The 17,727-nt window shown below is 32.6% G+C and overlaps 3 protein-coding genes and 1 pseudogene across 3 annotated transcripts; all 4 read left to right on the top strand.

The window, feature by feature from the left end:
* Positions 855-2,573, top strand: LOC104793904 (annotated as a pseudogene).
* Positions 3,675-5,489, top strand: LOC104790254 (cytochrome P450 71B25-like). Its single transcript, XM_010515966.1, has 2 exons — positions 3,675-4,665; positions 4,755-5,489. The coding sequence occupies exons 1-2, from the start codon at positions 3,778-3,780 to the stop codon at positions 5,355-5,357; spliced, it is 1,491 nt and encodes a 496-aa protein (XP_010514268.1). The 5' UTR covers positions 3,675-3,777; the 3' UTR covers positions 5,358-5,489.
* On the top strand, positions 6,339-8,425 carry LOC104790252 (cytochrome P450 71B3-like). Its single transcript, XM_010515965.2, has 2 exons — positions 6,339-7,298; positions 7,619-8,425. Exons 1-2 carry the CDS (start codon positions 6,393-6,395, stop codon positions 8,237-8,239), a joined length of 1,527 nt encoding a protein of 508 aa, XP_010514267.1. The 5' UTR covers positions 6,339-6,392; the 3' UTR covers positions 8,240-8,425.
* LOC104790251 (cytochrome P450 71B3-like) lies at positions 12,811-14,859 on the top strand. The gene is made up of 2 exons (XM_010515964.2): positions 12,811-13,875; positions 14,104-14,859. The coding sequence occupies exons 1-2, from the start codon at positions 12,970-12,972 to the stop codon at positions 14,707-14,709; spliced, it is 1,512 nt and encodes a 503-aa protein (XP_010514266.1). The 5' UTR covers positions 12,811-12,969; the 3' UTR covers positions 14,710-14,859.

Below are 17,727 nucleotides of genomic sequence, written 5' to 3'. Positions count from 1 at the left end.
AAATTTAAACTCTAAAAATAACAAATGAACAACAAAAGAAATAATATTGTTTGATGTTATTAATTTAGTAGTTTTATAACATTTTTAGTTAAGTTATATGTATACTAAACAATTAAAATATGAATTAAATTTGTTAAAGTTAAACTAGAAAAAAATACAAGAAAAAAAAAAGAACTGAAAGTATATATATAATTTTATTGAAGAAAAATGCATGGAATAGTGAAAAAGTATAAAAAGGATACTCGAACTGGTGGCCTTGAAATAACATAATATTTCCATTTACCAACTGAACCAAAGATACCATATGGAGATCTCTACCAGGTAAATTTTAAAAAAGAGTATGGGGCACGTGCCCCACCCCTTCCTCATGTAGATCTGCCCCTGGTTGTAATTGCAGTAAATCAATTCTTTATAACTCAAAAGGGTGATTGATTTAAATTTTTAAAAATCCAATCTTCAGAAAATGTTTTCAATAACATGAGATTTTATAATTGAATATTATTGACTTTTATTAGATTTTATAAAATGCATAATTGAATAGTACATGATTTGTTATTTTAACATAAATCATTTGAAATGTGATTGAAATCATATATTTTGCTACAAAAGTATACATCATTTTCTGAAAAAGTATCCCATTTTACTTGTATATTTTCTTATTTATAACTTTTTCAATATGCCAACGTATCAAATCATAATATATTTTTTATAAGAAAATACTTTACTACTTATTTACAGATACGTATGAGAATTTTTTTGGCCTCGCTCTCTCAGTATAAAACCATTGTTATTTTGTCTAATAATACTCTGTTTCCCTTTTGTCCAAAAAAAAAAAACTCTGTTTCCCTTATATCTGAAAAAGCAGAGAACAAAACAGAGGAACGAAAACAATGACAGCTGTTCTGTCTTACTTCTTGCTTATATTCGTTCCCATTTTCTTTTATTTAATATTGACCAAGAAGAACATCAAAGAATCGAAACAAAATGCCTCCAGGCCCAAGAAAACTTCCGATCATCGGGAACTTACACCAGCTTCAAGGGTTGGTTCACAGATGTCTTCACGATCTCTCCACGAAACACGGACCCGTGATGCATCTTCGTCTAGGGTTTGTCCCAATGGTCGTGATCTCATCGAGTGAAGCAGCTGAAGAAGCTCTTAAAACACATGACCTCGAGTGTTGTACAAGACCTACCACTATCGCCTCAAAGGTTTTCTCGCGTAACGGTAAAGACATCGGCTTTGGTGTATATGGTGATGAATGGAGAGAGCTGCGTAAGCTTTCAGTTTACGAGTTTTTTAGCGTGAAAAAGGTTCAATCTTTCAGGTATGCTAGAGAGGAAGAGAGTGACTTAATGGTCAAGAAACTTAGAGAATCGGCTTTAAAGCAATCTCCGGTGGATTTGAGCAATACCCTTTTTTTCCTAGCTGCAAGTATCATATTCAGAACAGCATTTGGACAGAGTTTCTTAGAGAACAAGCATATCGATAAGGAAAATATCAAAGAACTCATGTTTGAGGCTCACAAAAATATGTCTTTTACATTACCTGATATTTTCCCTATTTCTGGTCTTGGATGGTTAATAAAACTTGTGTCCGGCCAGCATAAGAGGCTTCACAATGTCTTCACCGAGGTTGATACGTTTCTTAATCATATAATTGATGATCATCACTTACAGAACTCAACTCAAGATCGTCCTGATATCATCGACTAGCTCTTAGATATGATACGTGAACAAGATCATGATGAATCATTCAAGCTCACCATTGATCATCTCAAAGGAATCATCCAAGTAAGCAAACAAACGTCTTTACTTCATAATTTCTCGAATATAACCTATGTATATGTGTCCTTAAATCTATTGTCTTTTGGTTGACATAGAATATTTACCTCGCTGGAGTAGACACAAGTGCGGTTACTATGATTTGGGCGATGGCAGAGCTCGTTAGAAACCCTAGAGTGATGAATAAAGCTCAAGACGAGATCCAAACTTGCATTGGATTCAAACAGGAAGAAAGAATCGTGGAAGAAGATCTTGGTAAACTTCAATACTTGAAGCTTGTGGTGAAAGAAACCTTAAGATTACACCCACCAGCTCCATTGTTACTCCCAAGAGAAACAATGAGTCATATCAAGATTCAAGGCTACGACATTCCCCCGGAAACCCTTCTTGTGGTTAACGCATGGTCTATAGGACGAGATCCTAAACACTGGCAAAATCCAGAAGAGTTTAATCCAGAGAGGTTTGTGGATTGTTCTGTGGACTACAAAGGACAAAGCTTTGAGATGTTACCCTTTGGTTCTGGTCGTAGGATTTGTCCAGGAATAGCTTCAGGGATTGCGACCTTTGAATTGGGCTCTTGAATTTGCTTTACTTCTTTAACTGGAGAATGTCTAACGAGAAGAATGATATGGACATGGTAGAAGCTGGTGATGTCACAGTTGATAAGAAAGTTCCTCTTAATCATCTTCCTATTCTTCGCCATTGATGATCCCATTGATTCTTGAAATTAGAGAACTTGAACTACCAAGACTCATGTTGTTGCGAAAATTATGTAATTTTGACGGAGACAGCATGATGCCCTTTCGGTTGTTGAAATTAATGTAAAAGCTACATGCATGTAACATACTAACATGTTTTTTTTTTCTTTTTTGTTTCTGTCCCTACTTGACCATTATTGATTCTACATTATTGATTCTGATTTCTGCTTCTTCCGGCTCTTTTCTCGTTTCTATTCGTGAAAAGAATCAAAGTTTCAAAAAATAATCTTCCTCCGAGCCCACCAAAGCTTCCAATAATCGGAAATGTATGTTGGAAATTATTTTTTCACAAGTTGCATCGAACTACTTTTTTCTGGTAACTCTTCAAATTGAAGTTCATTTGAATGAGAACTGAATGTTCAAATATTCAAATTTAAATAACCAAATTAGACAAGTGGAGAAAAGTCTTCTAGTATATAAGGAAGGATGTTTGTGTCTACGTATGTGTAGGCTTGGGTTTGAGTTTGGGTAAAATGGTCACGCTGGTTAATAGCTTATCGTTTTTACCTCATATTTGTTTTGAATTTCGTGGTTTATTTAGCCAACACAAGAAACCAATATCTCTTCCTTTTTTTTTTTAATCTAATGTTAAATTATATTCAAAAAAAAAAAATGTTTTTACTAACATTTTTTTAGTTTCTCTTCTTTTCAACATTGAACCAATGAATTAAGGACCATAAATATTAGGAAATTATCTAATCTCATAATTTTTTTTGCAGAATTAATGTTATAAAGTAAAAAAAAATTATAGACTTATAGAAAATTTTATATAAATTATTTAATGTATGCTAAAAAGGAATATTTTCTTTACTAAAATAAACGAACTTACACATGTCCATGTCTAATTTATGATGATATTATTTTCAGTTCTAATATTATGTAAATTAAAGATTTTTTAACTAAAAAGGTTTTATCTTATTTTATATTTTATGTTTTTTAAAGTTAAATATATTCCTCTTCCTTTGTTAATTTGCTGGATATTCTTTATTTTTTTCCTTCAACTTCTTAAATATATCTTGCACTAAAAGAACAGTTTGTAATGATATTCTTCATACAATATTAGCCTCACGCTCTCACAGATATTTATTTACATCCAAACCGGCTAGTACTTTTTGTATTCTTTTCCTTTTTTTTTTCAACAAACTCGGCCAGTGTCATTCGTAATAAAAACGTTGTTGTTGTGTCTTAAAACTCTATATCTCTATCGCTGTCTCTAAAGAACAGAAGATCCAAAACAATGGCGATTCTTCTCTTGCTTCTATTCCTTCCCTTTCTCTTCTCGTTAATGATGAAAAAGATAAGGAATTCGAAACAGAATCTGCCTCCCGGCCCAGCAAAACTTCCGATCATCGGAAACTTACACCAGCTAAAAGGGATGCTTCACAGATGTCTTTACGATCTCTCCAAGAAACACGGACCCGTGATGCATCTCCGTCTAGGGTTTGTCCCAATGGTTTTGCTCTCATCGAGTGAAGCAGCTGAAGAAGCTCTTAAAACACATGACCTTGAGTGTTGCACACGCCCTAACACAAACGCCACAAGGGTTTTCTCCCGTAACAACAAAAACATCGGCCTTGGGGCATACGGTGATGCATGGAGAGAGCTTCGTAAGCTTTCAGTTCGTGAGTATTTCAGCGTGAAAAAGGTTCAATCTTTCAGGTATGTTAGGGAGGAAGAGACTGAATTGATGGTCAAGAAACTAAGAGAATTGGCTTTGAAGCAATCTCCCGTCGATTTGAGCAAAACCCTCTTTTGCCTAGCTGCAAGTATCGTGTTCAGACCTGTCTTTGGACAGAGTTTCTTAGAGAACAAGCATTTCAGTGAAGATAAGATCGAAGAACTGGTGTTTGAAGCGCAGAGAAGCTTAACTTTCAAAGTCTCTGATCTTTTTCCTATTCCTGGTCTTGGATGGTTTATAGGCTTTGTGTCAGGCCAACATAAGAGGCTTAACAATGTCTTCACTGAGGTTGATACTTTTCTTAATTATATAATTGATGATCATCAATTACAGATAACAAATCAAGATCATCCTGATATCGTAGACACTCTCTTACAAATGATACATAAACAAGAACATGATAAATCTTTCAAGCTCACCATTGATCATCTCAAAGGAATTAGCCAAGTAAGCAAAAGAATCTCTTTACTTCATCATTCTCCAATCTAACCTATATATCCTAATTAATAATTTAATATGTTTTTTTGTTGGCCTAGGATATATTTCTGGCTGGGATAGACACAAGTGCTATCACCATGATTTGGGCGATGGCAGAGCTCGTTAGAAATCCGAGAGTGATGAAGAAAGCTCAAGACGAGATCCGAAATTGCATTGGTATTAAGGCGAGAATCGAGGACGAAGATGTCAATAAGCTTCAGTACTTGAAGCTTGTGATCAAAGAAACCTTAAGACTACATCCAGCAGCTCCTCTTTTACTTCCAAGAGAAACAATGGCTGATATCAAGATCCAAGGCTACGACATTCCTCGAAAAACACTTCTTTTGGTTAACGCATGGTCGATAGGACGAGATCCGAAATACTGGAAAAACCCTGAGGAGTTTAACCCGGAGAGGTTTATCGACTGTCCTGTGGACTACAAAGGACAAAACTTTGAGTTTATTCCCTTTGGCTCTGGTCGTAGGATTTGTCCTGGAATGGCTTCGGGTCTTGCGACCATTGAATTGGCACTCTTGAATTTGCTTAACTTCTTTGATTGGAAATTGCCTGACGAGAAGAAAGATATGGACATGGAAGAATCTGGTGATGTCACTGTTGTTAAGAAAGTTCCTCTTGAGCTTTTACCTATCCTTCGCCATTGATGTGGCCATTGAATCTTGAGGAATGATATATAATAACTGTGTAATGTATCTGTTGTTGAAATAAAAAGTGTCATGTTGTTCTGAAATAAATGTAATTTTGATGTCCATTGGGCTGTTGAGATTCAATAATTGTTCAAGCATATTTTGAAAACAATTTTGAAAGCTTTATCCTCGCAAACACTACATCACTTTCTATGTATTGACTCTGACTTATGTTGCCGTGGTAAAGACGTTTTCCTGTTTTATAGTCTGGCGTGAACACTCTGTTTCAACATCACCAAAAAATATAGCACAAAACAAAATAGAGGAAAACGAAAACAATGTCAATGCTTTTGTATTTTCATGTTGTTTCTCTTAGCGTTAATGTTGGGAAATAAAATCAAAGAATCGAAACAAAATCTTTCTCAGAGCCAATCGAAGCTTCCGATCATCGGAAACCTACACCAGCTTCAAGATCGTCCTGATATCATCAACTCTCTCTTAGATATGATACATATAAAAAGAGCATGATAAATCATAACGAGTTCCACCATTGATCATTGAACGGTGGAACTCGTTAGGAACCCTAGGGCTTTGAGATTTCATATTTCTTGTGGACTACAAAGGACAGAGCTTTGAGATGTTACCTTTGGTTATGGTCGTAAGACCGTTGAATTGGGAATCTTAAACTTGCTTTAATTCTTTGACTGGATAATGCCTGAAGAGAAGAAAGATATGGACATGGAAGAAGCTGGTGATGTCACAGTTGAGAACAAAGTTTATCTTGATCTTCTTCCTATTATTCGCCATCGACAGGGCCATTGAGTTGTTTTTGACGGAGACACCATGAGGCCCTTTGAGTTGTTGAAATTGATGTTTAAGCTATTATTTTAATGTATTGGTCCATGTTCAGATATCTTACACACAATACACATATCCAAGATAATTGTTTTTGACCTCTCAAAAGCTTATCACAAAGACACAAAAAATAAAGAAATGAGATGTTGCTTTATATCATCAAAAAGATAACACAAAATTTGAGAAAAAACGAAAACAATGTTGATTCCACTGTATTGCTTCTGGTTTATACTTCTTCCCGCTCTTTTCTCGTTTATATTCATTAAGAAAACCAAATACTCGAAACAAAATCTTCCTCCGAGCCCACCGAAGCTTCCGATCATCGGAAACCTACACCAGCTTCGAGGATTGTTTCATAGATGTCTTCACGATCTCTCCACGAAACACGGACCCGTGATTTACCTCCGTCTAGGTTTTGTCCAAATGGTGGTTATCTCATCGAGCGAAGGAGCTGAAGAAGCTCTAAAAACTCATGACCTTGAATGCTGTAACAGACCTTTGACGAACGCCTCATCAAAATTCTCGCGTGACGGTAAAGACATAGCATTTGCGCCATATGGTGAGGTTTCGAGAGAGGTGCGCAAGATTTCTTTTCTCAACTTTTTCAGCACGAAAAAGGTCCGATGTTTTAGGTACATCAGAGAGGAAGAGAATGATCTCATGGTCAAGAAACTGAAGGAATCGGCTCTGAAAAACTCTACGGTAGATTTGAGCCAAACACTTTTCTGTCTTGTTGGAAGTGTCATATGTAGAGCCGCCTTTGGACAAAGTTTCTACGAAAGCAAGCATATCAATAAAGACAGGATCAAAGATTTCATGTTTGAGTTCCAGAAAGTTGGGTCTCTCAGTAGTTCTGATCTTTTCCCTTTTGGTTTGGGATGGTTTATGGACTTTGTGTCAGGACAACAGAAGAGACTTCGTAAAGTTCTCTTTCAGGTTGATACATTAATGGATCATGTAATTGACGATCACTTGAAGAACCCTGAAGAGAAAACAAATCAAGATTGCCCTGATATTGTTGACTCGATTCTGGATACTATGCATAAACAAAAGCAAGATGAATCATTCAAGCTCACCATCGATCATCTCAAAGGAATCATCCAAGTAAGCATATAATATTCACAAGATGTGTCAAAATTCATGGGTTTTTTTTTTTTTTTTTTTATTTATCTCAAAATTATTTTATGTATTACGTACCGTAGATTTTTTCACATACTTTTATTGATGCATGTGAAATTCCTAACACTTATTCGTATTTAAAGCTGTCAAATTTCATGGGCCTTTATTTTATAATCAATTAAAAATGAAAAGAATTTGGTTCATATGTATATGTTAGATTATATAAATTTTATTTTCGATGTAGAAATCTTGACAAATTTTGAATATTAAATGCCCTTAACCATTTTCTATGATTGTTGATCTAGGAAATATATCTTGCTGGAGTAGACACAAGCGCCATCACAACAATTTGGGCAATGGCAGAGCTTATTAAAAACCCGCGAGTGATGAAAAAAACTCAAGACGAGATCCGAACTTGCATTGGAATCAATCAAAATGAGAGAATCGAGGAAGAAGATACCCATAAGCTTCATTACTTGAAACTTGTGATCAAAGAAACCTTAAGACTACATCCAGCAGCTCCTCTTTTACTTCCAAGAGAAACAATGGCTGATATAAAGATTCAAGGCTACGACATTCCTTGCAAAACCCTTCTTTTGATCAACGCATGGTCAATAGGACGAAACCCTAAACTCTGGAGAAACCCTGAGGAGTTTAATCCGGACAGGTTTATCGATTGTCCTATTGACTACAAAGGTAATAACTTTGAGATGTTACCATTTGGTTCTGTTCGGAAGATATGTCCAGGGATGGCTTTCGGGATTGCGACCGTCGAATTGACACTACTGAACTTGCTCTACTTCTTTGATTGGAGATTGCCTGAGGAAAGTAAAGATATAGACATGGAAGAAGCTGGTGATACCACCATTGTTAAGAAAGTTCCTCTTGAGCTGATCCCGGTTCCTTATCATCGAATGATGGCTTAAACAGGGTAAACGTTTTTTTTTTAGAGGGAAAAATGATATGTATCATTGTACTCTGGGCCTGCTTTACCTCTTCAGAAATTTGAGTTTCAAGGGGCTTAAATTTTTCAAGCACAAATTTTTTAGGCCATACCGGGAATAAGAGTTTTGTGAAGTCCAGACAACACTTAATATCATTTGGTTTAATTATTTAGCATTTAAAAATTTGGGTCTTTACTTATAGTATGCATAAATTGTTACCAAAATATATATAGTTTTCAAAACCATCTTATATAATATGAGAAGGTTTTCTCCTAACTTTGCATAACACGATGACATTTGGCAGCGTATCTTTTCGACACATGTCCTCACTTTTGAATTATTAAATTCTTTAAATTTAATTTTCTTAAAAGTACATACATTATTTTCATATTCACTAAATATAAATGAGATTTCTGTACTAAAAATATATTGACATTTATGCAATATCCTTTTAGTAATTATATATAGATATCATTTATTAATATTTTATATAATTAACATAACATTATAATTTCGCATAGGTATCATTTTTCAATATTTTATATAAGATTACCATAACATTATAATTTTGCAAATAAGAAAGAATTAAATATTAATATTATAAATTTAGACAAAATAAATTTCTAATAATTAAAGATTTAAATATTAATATCATAATTTTGGAAAAATATAATGTGATAGTTATTAAATTCTTTACTAATTTCAAGCTATAAAAATATTATAATATTATAATAATTATTTGTTGATAAAAAAGTATAATATTTGTTTCACAGTTTTTGTCCCAAAATATTAAATCAATTTATTCTAAAATAATTTCAAGATATTAAAACAATATAATATTTAATTTTTCTTTAATAGTAATCATTAACACAATTTATTGCATATTAATTCTTGAAAATGTAACTCCCATGATGTTTGAAAAAAAAATAAAAACAAATCTTTCATCATATGAATACACTTTAATGTATTAATTGCAATACAATTAGTGTTTTACAAAAAAAAAAAAAAAAACACAGACAAAACCTATGGTATATTTATTCTTTGAAATGTAACCATAACTCCCATGATGTTTGACCAAAAAAAAACTGAAAAACCTCTCATACTACTAAAAATTTATGTATAAATAGCTAGACAAAGTCTTCATTAAACATCTTATTCTACCTCTCACATAATTTTCTAAATTTTGTAATATTTAATGTTTTCCTATATGTGACATTTGTAGGTTTAGAAATAAATAAGTTGAGTCAAAATTTTGGAGCATATATAGAAGTGAACATGTTAAATGTGGTTATTCATTAGAAAGAGTTAGATGAAGAAGGTCTTAGGCACATAACACATTCTCACTTGTAAATGTTGTTTCAAATGCCTATTTTGTATATCAATGTTGTAATTTGTTTTTCTTTTTATCCATTTGATAAATTTTTAATATAAAATTTTTAGTTTTAGATCATAACTCATAAACTCTAATAGATTTTATATCTTAGTCACAATATTTATGCTACTTATTACCCATGATATATTTTATACAAGTGTGTTTGTATGTATTACAGTGAAAATGAGTATAAACAAATATTAACTGTTTCGAATACTATTATTTTAAATGTGTTCCTTAACGTTACAACTCTATTCGTATGTATTTCTTAACTTTGTTTCCGATAACCATTTTCATAGTCCTTTATTTGTTATAATAATATATCAATAACATTTTTTTTACTCAATTCTCAACTAAAATTCAGTTTGCATTTAGTATGTTCAATAGATATAAAGTACGTGATCAAAATATAGAAATATCTAACACAGAACTTTCTTTTCCAAATTCAATTAATCAAGAAACAGAAAGAATTCTACTTTTAGAACACAAATGCATTTGAAGTCATTTGTATAATTTATTAAGATTAAAATATTTTACTGCTAAAACATTCAAATTATAATAATAAAACTTTTAAGCATGTGTGAAGCATGCTGGTAATATATAAATATCAAAATTATATATGCTACCTTTATTTATTTATTTAATGAAATTAATTACGCAGAGAATGAAGAAAGAGCATGAGTTTCGGCTAAAGAAGAGGTTATTCGAGAAATTCAAGCTACTGTCTCGTCCTTCTTGGAGGTGTCTGGTTTTAGAAGATATTGATGTTTTATAGATTATGTTAAAAGCGGACACATGCTCATCCGCATTCTATTTTATACTTAATCAATATTTTTATTCTAACGTAAAAAAATGTTTGTACGTCTTCATTTTGCATCAAAACATGAAGAGCTCTATATATTATGGGATACATACTAAATAATTTAAAGTAACCTTTCATATTAATAAAAAAATTTAGTTTAATGCTTTACTAATCAATAGTCATTCATTTTAAGTGACCGAGAATACTTATTTAAAAACAAAACAAATAACAAACATAAGATAATTTATCAAAACACAAAATATATAAGTTTAAATATTTTAATAAATTTAATATATGTTAAAATTATTATAAATTTATCTCGCGCATCGCGCGAGTCTACTTCTAGTACATATATAAAATTATGAATTGTAAAAATTTGTATAAAGCTGTAAAACTTACATCAATTCCTTCCTAGGTCATGATAACTCTCTCTGGAGTTTTTCCACTAAGATTTTCTGCAAAAAAAAAATTAGCGTCGTTAGTAATCTAATTAGTGAGAGTGTGGTCTATAAAATGATAACCCAAATACCCACCCCCAAACAGCAAGGATCAAGTGGATTCACAGAACAAGCAACACTGTATGATGAACTAATGTACAATGTAACAATATACAATGCTTGAAAACTCATATTTAAACGTGCAACAGGAGTCCTAACAATAGCCTTCTCCTAACGACTTAGATAAGGCCTTCTATGAATTCACAATATCTCAGGACAATGCCCTACACTCCTAGACACAAAATGTATAAAAAATATGTCATTTCGTAAACTACATTGTCATGTAGCGCCTGGTTGGCAGCGAACCAGCCACGAGTCTTTGAATACCATTATATTATGGAGTTTCACGCAACGCACAACATACACGAGGGATAACCTGATTCGACTATTGCTAGTTACCTGACTAACATGGCACAATGCTAGAAATAATCATCTATTTCTAAGTAATTCTAACATACACTATAATTACTAATAAACATTTTCAACTAACTTAATCAAGGAACTAATTAAGTAATTAAATATAACCTTCCTAAAATTACCCACGACACTTACCCTTATTGGGTCGTCCCGAAACAAGTTCTCTCAGTAATTCTAAGTTTGTTCTTGATGGATTATCGACCATACTAATAGAAGTTAATGATAGCCTTGCTTTGGGCTGATCTTTCCTGTCTCATGGAAAATCACTCTCGTGATAGCATTTTTGACTTGATCTTGATTTATGCTTTCTTAGCAAATTATATTGACTTCGCCCACCAGATGGCTGAGCTAATCTTGCCTTTCCTTGGCTTGATTATGTGGATTGACCGGCCGTTCGCATTGTACGTCCTTCTCCTTCCATCTGACTCTTAGTTGCAGATAGGGTATCACCACCTCAATCATCCTTTTAATTCTGACATTTTCATGTTCATTTGTAACTGTAACAAGATATATTCTAGGAATTGTCCATGCTTAGGTTATGTACAGTGGTGGAGCCAGAAAAAAAAATTAGAGGGATCCAAATAATTTTTTTATATAAAAGGACAAAGATACAAAATTTAGAGGGTTAAAATGAGATTTTATTTTTTAGTGCAGGTAAAAATGTAATTTTTGGAGGGTCAAAATAGAAATTTAGTCTTAAATGTGGTAAAAATGCAGAATTAGTAGGGATCAAAATCAAACTACAAAATTTTTAAGGGTCAAAATACAAAATTTAGAAGGACATATTATAATTTATAACTAAGAATACACCAAAAAAACAAAATTTAGTGGGTCAGCTATACTCCCTCACTACATCCCCCTGGTTATGTATTTAGTTATATTATCTTATCTTTAGTGTTTTAAAAAGAATTCTAAATTATTATTTTTTTATGGTTTAGACATTTCTTTTTTACATTTTTATTCTTAATTTATTTACACTGTTAGACTATCATTTCAAATTTAGTATTAAATTATGGTAGAAATAGATTTTAACATTGAGCCAAAAGAAAGTACGTAGTTTTTACTATATATTACTCCCTCCGTTCATAATATAGGATGTTTAGAGAAGTATTTTTGTTTCATAATATAGGATGTTTCCAACTTTCTATGCAACTTTTAGATTAAAATTATATCTTATACGATGCAGTCTTGTTTATGATTGGTTAGACTTTTTAAAAGTAACTATTTCTTAATATGTGTGTTTTAACTAAAACATCCTATATTTTGAAACGGAAGTAGTATCTGTTTCACTAATTAATTGTATATGTTGTTGAAATAAATGTAGTTTTAATGGTACATCATGAGGACCATTGGGTTGTTGATATTATTTGTTTTTATTTTTATTGTTTTGCACTTCTTTGAAAACAATTTGAATAGTTTCGAACTTAAAAAGTGTTTGACTAGTAGAAGTTCACATATTTTGAAGACAAATTTCAAAGCTTATCCTCACAAACACTACATGACAAGTGACTTTATATGTATTATTGACTCTGACTTATGTTGCCGTCGTTGTTTTGTTTATAGTCTGAATACTCTGTTTCAACATCACCAAAAGTAGAACACAAAACAGAGGAAAACGAAAACAATGTCGATTTTTCTGTATTTCATCTTGTTTCTTCTTCCTCCCGTTCTATTAACGTTAATATTAATGAACAAAATCAAAGATTCCAAACAGAATCTTCCTCCTGGCCCACAGAAGCTTCCGATCATCGGAAACTTACATCAGCTACAAGGGATGCTTCACAGATGGCTTCACGATCTCTCCAAGAAACACGGACCCGTGATGCTTCTCCGTCTAGGTTTTCTCGATTTGGTTGTGATCTCATCGAGCCAAGCGGCTGAAGAAGCACTTAAAGTACATGACCTTGAGTGTTGTACCAGACCTAAGACCAACGCCTCATCAAAATTCTGGCGTGATGGTAAAGACATCGCCTTTGCGTCATACGGTGAGGTTTCGAGAGAGCTGCGCAAAGTTTCTGTTCTTAACTTTTTCAGCACGAAAAAGGTTCGATCTTTTAGGTACATAAGAGAAGAAGAGAATGATTTGATGGTCAAGAAACTTAAAGAATCAAGTCAGAAGAAGAGTACAGTTGATTTGAGCCAAACCATTTTCTATCTAGTTGGAAGTATCATATTCAGATCTACCTTCGGGCAGCATTTGGACGAGAACAAGCATGTCAATAAGGAAAAGATCAAAGAACTCATGTTTGATGTCCAACAAGTTGGATCTTTAAGTAGCTCTGATCTTTTCCCTGCTGGTGTGGGATGGTTTATGGACTTTGTTTCAGGACGTCATAGGAAACTTCACCAAGTTTTCGTCGAGGTTGATACTTTGTTGAATCATATTATTGATGATCACCTGAGAAACCCTATAGAAGAAACAACTCGTGACCGTCCTGATATCGTTGACTCACTCTTAGAAATGATAAATAAAGAAGAACCATATGAGTCTTTCAAGCTCACCATTGATAATCTCAAAGGAATCATCCAAGTAAGCATTTTTTTTTTTTTTTGACAAATTAGAGAGTAAGGCTTATTATGTAAATCGATATAAGATTCTGAACACTTTCTCAAACGTAAACTTTGTTATACAGTATGTCAAAATTAAATAATGATCCATCTATAAAATTAGACCTTTAATACTTTTTAATACTATGGTATACTTTTTACGAGTTTAAATATGTCATTAACCATTTTGTGTCGTACGTTGTTGACCTAGGATATATATCTTGCTGGAGTAGACACAAGCGCCATCACCATGATTTGGGCAATGGCAGAGCTTATTAAAAACCCACGGGTGATGAACAAAGTTCAAGATGAGATCCGAACATGCATTGGAATCAAACAAAATGAAAGAATCAAGGAAGAAGACGTTGATAAGCTCCAGTACTTGAAGCTTGTGATCAAAGAAACCTTAAGACTACACCCAGCATCTCCTCTTTTACTTCCACGAGAAACAATGGCAGAATTCAAGATTCAAGGCTACAACATTCCTCGCAAAACACTTCTTTTGGTTAACGCATGGTCGATAGGACGAAGCCCTGATCTCTGGCAAAACCCTGAGGAGTTTAACCCGGACAGGTTTATCGATTGTCCTATCGACTACAAAGGAAATGACTTTGAGATGTTACCATTTGGTTCTGGTCGGAGAATATGTCCAGGGATAGCTTTTGCGATTGCGACTGTTGAATTGGGACTCTTGAACTTGCTTTACTTCTTTGATTGGAGACTGCCTGAAGAGGATAAAGATATTGGCATGGAAGAGGCTGGTGATGTCACAATTATTAAGAAAGTTCCTCTTAAACTTCTCCCAGTTTTTCATTGATGTCCCAATTTCTGAATAAATGTTATTTTGGTTATTTTGTTGTGGGGAATTGTTGACTAATAGTCTAATAGTACAATTTTGGTTATCGAACTAAACTACGAGAATATTAGTCAACTTTAGTCTAATGAAGTTGTTGGAGTTGTTAAGTTACCTTTGGGTTCCCGAAAAAACTAATATATGTCTTAGTTTTAAACAAATCTTCCCCTAACTCCAATTATTCAATGCAAATAATTTTAGAGGGGTTCAAATAATTTTTTTTAAAAGAATAAAAATGTAAAATTTGGTGGGTTAAAATGAATTTTTTTAAAAAAAAATAGAGGTAGAAATATAATTTTCGGAGGGTCAAAATAGAAATTTAATCTAAAATATGGTAAAAATGCAAAATTTGTAAGGGTCAAAATCAATATAAAAAAAATTAGAAGAGTCAAATTACAAAATTTAGAGAGGTCAAACTACAAAATTTAAAGGGTCATATAATAATTTATAACTAAAAATACACACAAAAAAAAAAATTAGTGGAATTAGCTAAGCCCCATACTCTCTTACTAGATCCGCCCGTTAGGTTCACCCTATTTGTTTCAATTAATAACTAATACTTTGAAGAAATAAGTTATCCGATAACTCCTTGCCTAATGCCTAATTTTGCATGACTCAGTTATTTTTAGATTGGAATTATAAAACAACTGTTTTTTTGTTATTCAGATATTTAGATTGAAAGATTTTACGTTCTACACTTATGTTTAAATTTTAATAAAAATCATAAAATTTTATCTTTAAAATACGTTTTCATGTGTTTATTGCAATTTTAAATACAATATTATAGTTTTGTATGTTATTTGGTGTTTTTTCTTAACATGGGTTAAACTATACATATATAATATAATATTATATATTTTTATTTTTATCAATTTCTAATTAATTCTCGTTTAATTCGTCATTTTCTCGTTAGGGTCTAGATCTACACCGGACGTCCGATTAGCACCTAACAATTCTTTAAAAAAACAAAATAAATTGGTGAAAATTTTTAGAGAATAATTTAGTCTATTTTCTCGAACCTAGCAAATATTAAAGCAAGTAAGTAAGACTAGTGTAAGTTGGTTAGTTAGAGAATAATTTAGTCCATTTTCTCTATAGTTGTTTGTGTAATGTTGGGTGCTGCTGTACATAAACAACAGAGAAGTTTGTGTTGTGAGTTGTGGCTTACACCATTTTCTTAATTCTAAACACTAAGCAAAACTAAAACAAAGGAATGTTAAAATATATGTTAATTTGACGTTGAAATCATGGATCTAATTGGGTTGTTAACTTCAATAATTTAAGATTGGAGTACTATTTATTTTACTATAAAAGTTGGGTTTGATGCATCATTGAATGATTTGATGTTCGTAAATCTAAAAGCCTCTCAAAGCATATCTAAACTTTACAAGACAATAATTGAAATGTTAACTTTATACTAGTATGTCACTTTGAGTCACGGAGTTAAGTTGACATGGTCAAAGACGCCTTTAGCTCTGTTTCCTTTATTGTCTTCATACTCTGTTTCTTTATCAAGAAAAACAAAAAAAAAAACAGAACGCAAAACAGAGTAAAACGAAAATAATGTCGATTCTTCTGTATTTCATCTTGTTTCTTCTTGAAGTATTATTATGTCAAGATTGATATCAAGATTCAAGGCTATGACATTCCTCGGAAAACCATTCTTTTGGTTAACGCATGGTCGATAGGGCGAGATCCAGAACTCTGGGAAAACCCTGAAGAGTTTAATCCGGAGAGGTTTATCAATTCTCCTATTGACTACAAAGGTAATAACTTTGAGATGTTACCATTTGGTTCTGGTCGGAGGATATGTCCAGGGATAGCTTTTGGGATTTCAACCGTTGAATTGGGACTCTTGAAATTGCTTTACTTCTTTGATTGGAGATTACCTGAGGAGAATCAAGACATGGACATGGAAGAAGCTGGTGATGCCACTATTATTAAAAAAACTCCCCTTGAGCTTATCCCAGTCCTTCATCATTAAAAAATAAAAAATAAAAAATAGTACTCATCACTGAATAAAGGCCAAGTTAAGAATTATTTATTTTGTTTATCCTTATATAGAGTTCTGTTAAATCATTATCTTCTTTGAGTTTGAAACAAAAATATTGTGCTGGCTGCTTTGTCATTGTGGCCCTTGTCTTGTGTGGCCAAATAGTTATCTTACAGTCAAAATTTATATATGACTGAACCCTTGTTAGAATTAGGTGGCAACAATAATAATTATAAGTTAAGTGGTTTACATTTATTGCATAATTATCTTGCTATTAAAAATGATATATGACCAAAAAAATAGTAGAAGAAATTAGGTGGTAACAATGATATAATTAACAATTATTGAAAGCTTAACTTATAATGAGCTCATCTACGTTGTTTGATCTCAAGTTCCAACCAACAACAACTCCGTCAACATGTTAACAGTTGGTTTGCAGATTGAATTATCTACACACGGAAACATGTAGATAGTATTTCTATATATCCAAATTTTATGTATACTAGGTTAGATCCGCGCTACGCCACATAATACTTTTTGTAACTATTTTTAGATATATTGAATTATTGAAAATATGAACTTTCTTTTTTGGAATTGGATTAATTGTAAAAGTTATGGTTTATACAATGATAAAATAGAAAAATGCACTAATAAAATAAAAATTGAGAAATCTCAAATCTAAGATTGGCTTATAAATGTTTACAAATAAATAGCTTTAACTTCATGAATAGAAATATAAACAAAAGCGTTTTAACAATCCGATAAAATATCGAAATCGTTCAATAGGTTTTGTTTGTTTTGTCACATGAGAAAGTTACTATAGAGAGCCGTCTTAGCTTGTGTTGCATCAAGTTCATCTTCCTTTGTAGGAAGATTGGGTCGTACACGGAACGTTTGGAGAGGTTGCTATTGGGCTGAAGAATTTGCTCTTCTAGCTCCGCTGATGTCTCATGTGCAGCCGCGAGTTCCCCAAAATCCAACCCGGAGTT

The sequence above is a fragment of the Camelina sativa genome, chromosome 6, assembly GCF_000633955.1.
Source record: "Camelina sativa cultivar DH55 chromosome 6, Cs, whole genome shotgun sequence".
Classification (NCBI taxonomy): domain Eukaryota; kingdom Viridiplantae; phylum Streptophyta; class Magnoliopsida; order Brassicales; family Brassicaceae; genus Camelina; species Camelina sativa.
This window is presented reverse-complemented; position numbering and strand designations above follow the sequence as displayed.

Bases quoted from the DNA above. Each gene is read 5' to 3' on its own strand.
- LOC104790254 (XM_010515966.1), top strand. From the start codon at position 3,778: ATGGCGATTCTTCTCTTGCTTCTATTCCTTCCCTTTCTCTTCTCGTTA. The intron at 4,666-4,754 runs GTAAGCAAAAGA...TTGTTGGCCTAG, and splicing joins ATCTCAAAGGAATTAGCCAA to GATATATTTCTGGCTGGGAT.
- LOC104790252 (XM_010515965.2), top strand. From the start codon at position 6,393: ATGTTGATTCCACTGTATTGCTTCTGGTTTATACTTCTTCCCGCTCTT. The intron at 7,299-7,618 runs GTAAGCATATAA...TTGTTGATCTAG, and splicing joins ATCTCAAAGGAATCATCCAA to GAAATATATCTTGCTGGAGT.
- LOC104790251 (XM_010515964.2), top strand. From the start codon at position 12,970: ATGTCGATTTTTCTGTATTTCATCTTGTTTCTTCTTCCTCCCGTTCTA. The intron at 13,876-14,103 runs GTAAGCATTTTT...TTGTTGACCTAG, and splicing joins ATCTCAAAGGAATCATCCAA to GATATATATCTTGCTGGAGT.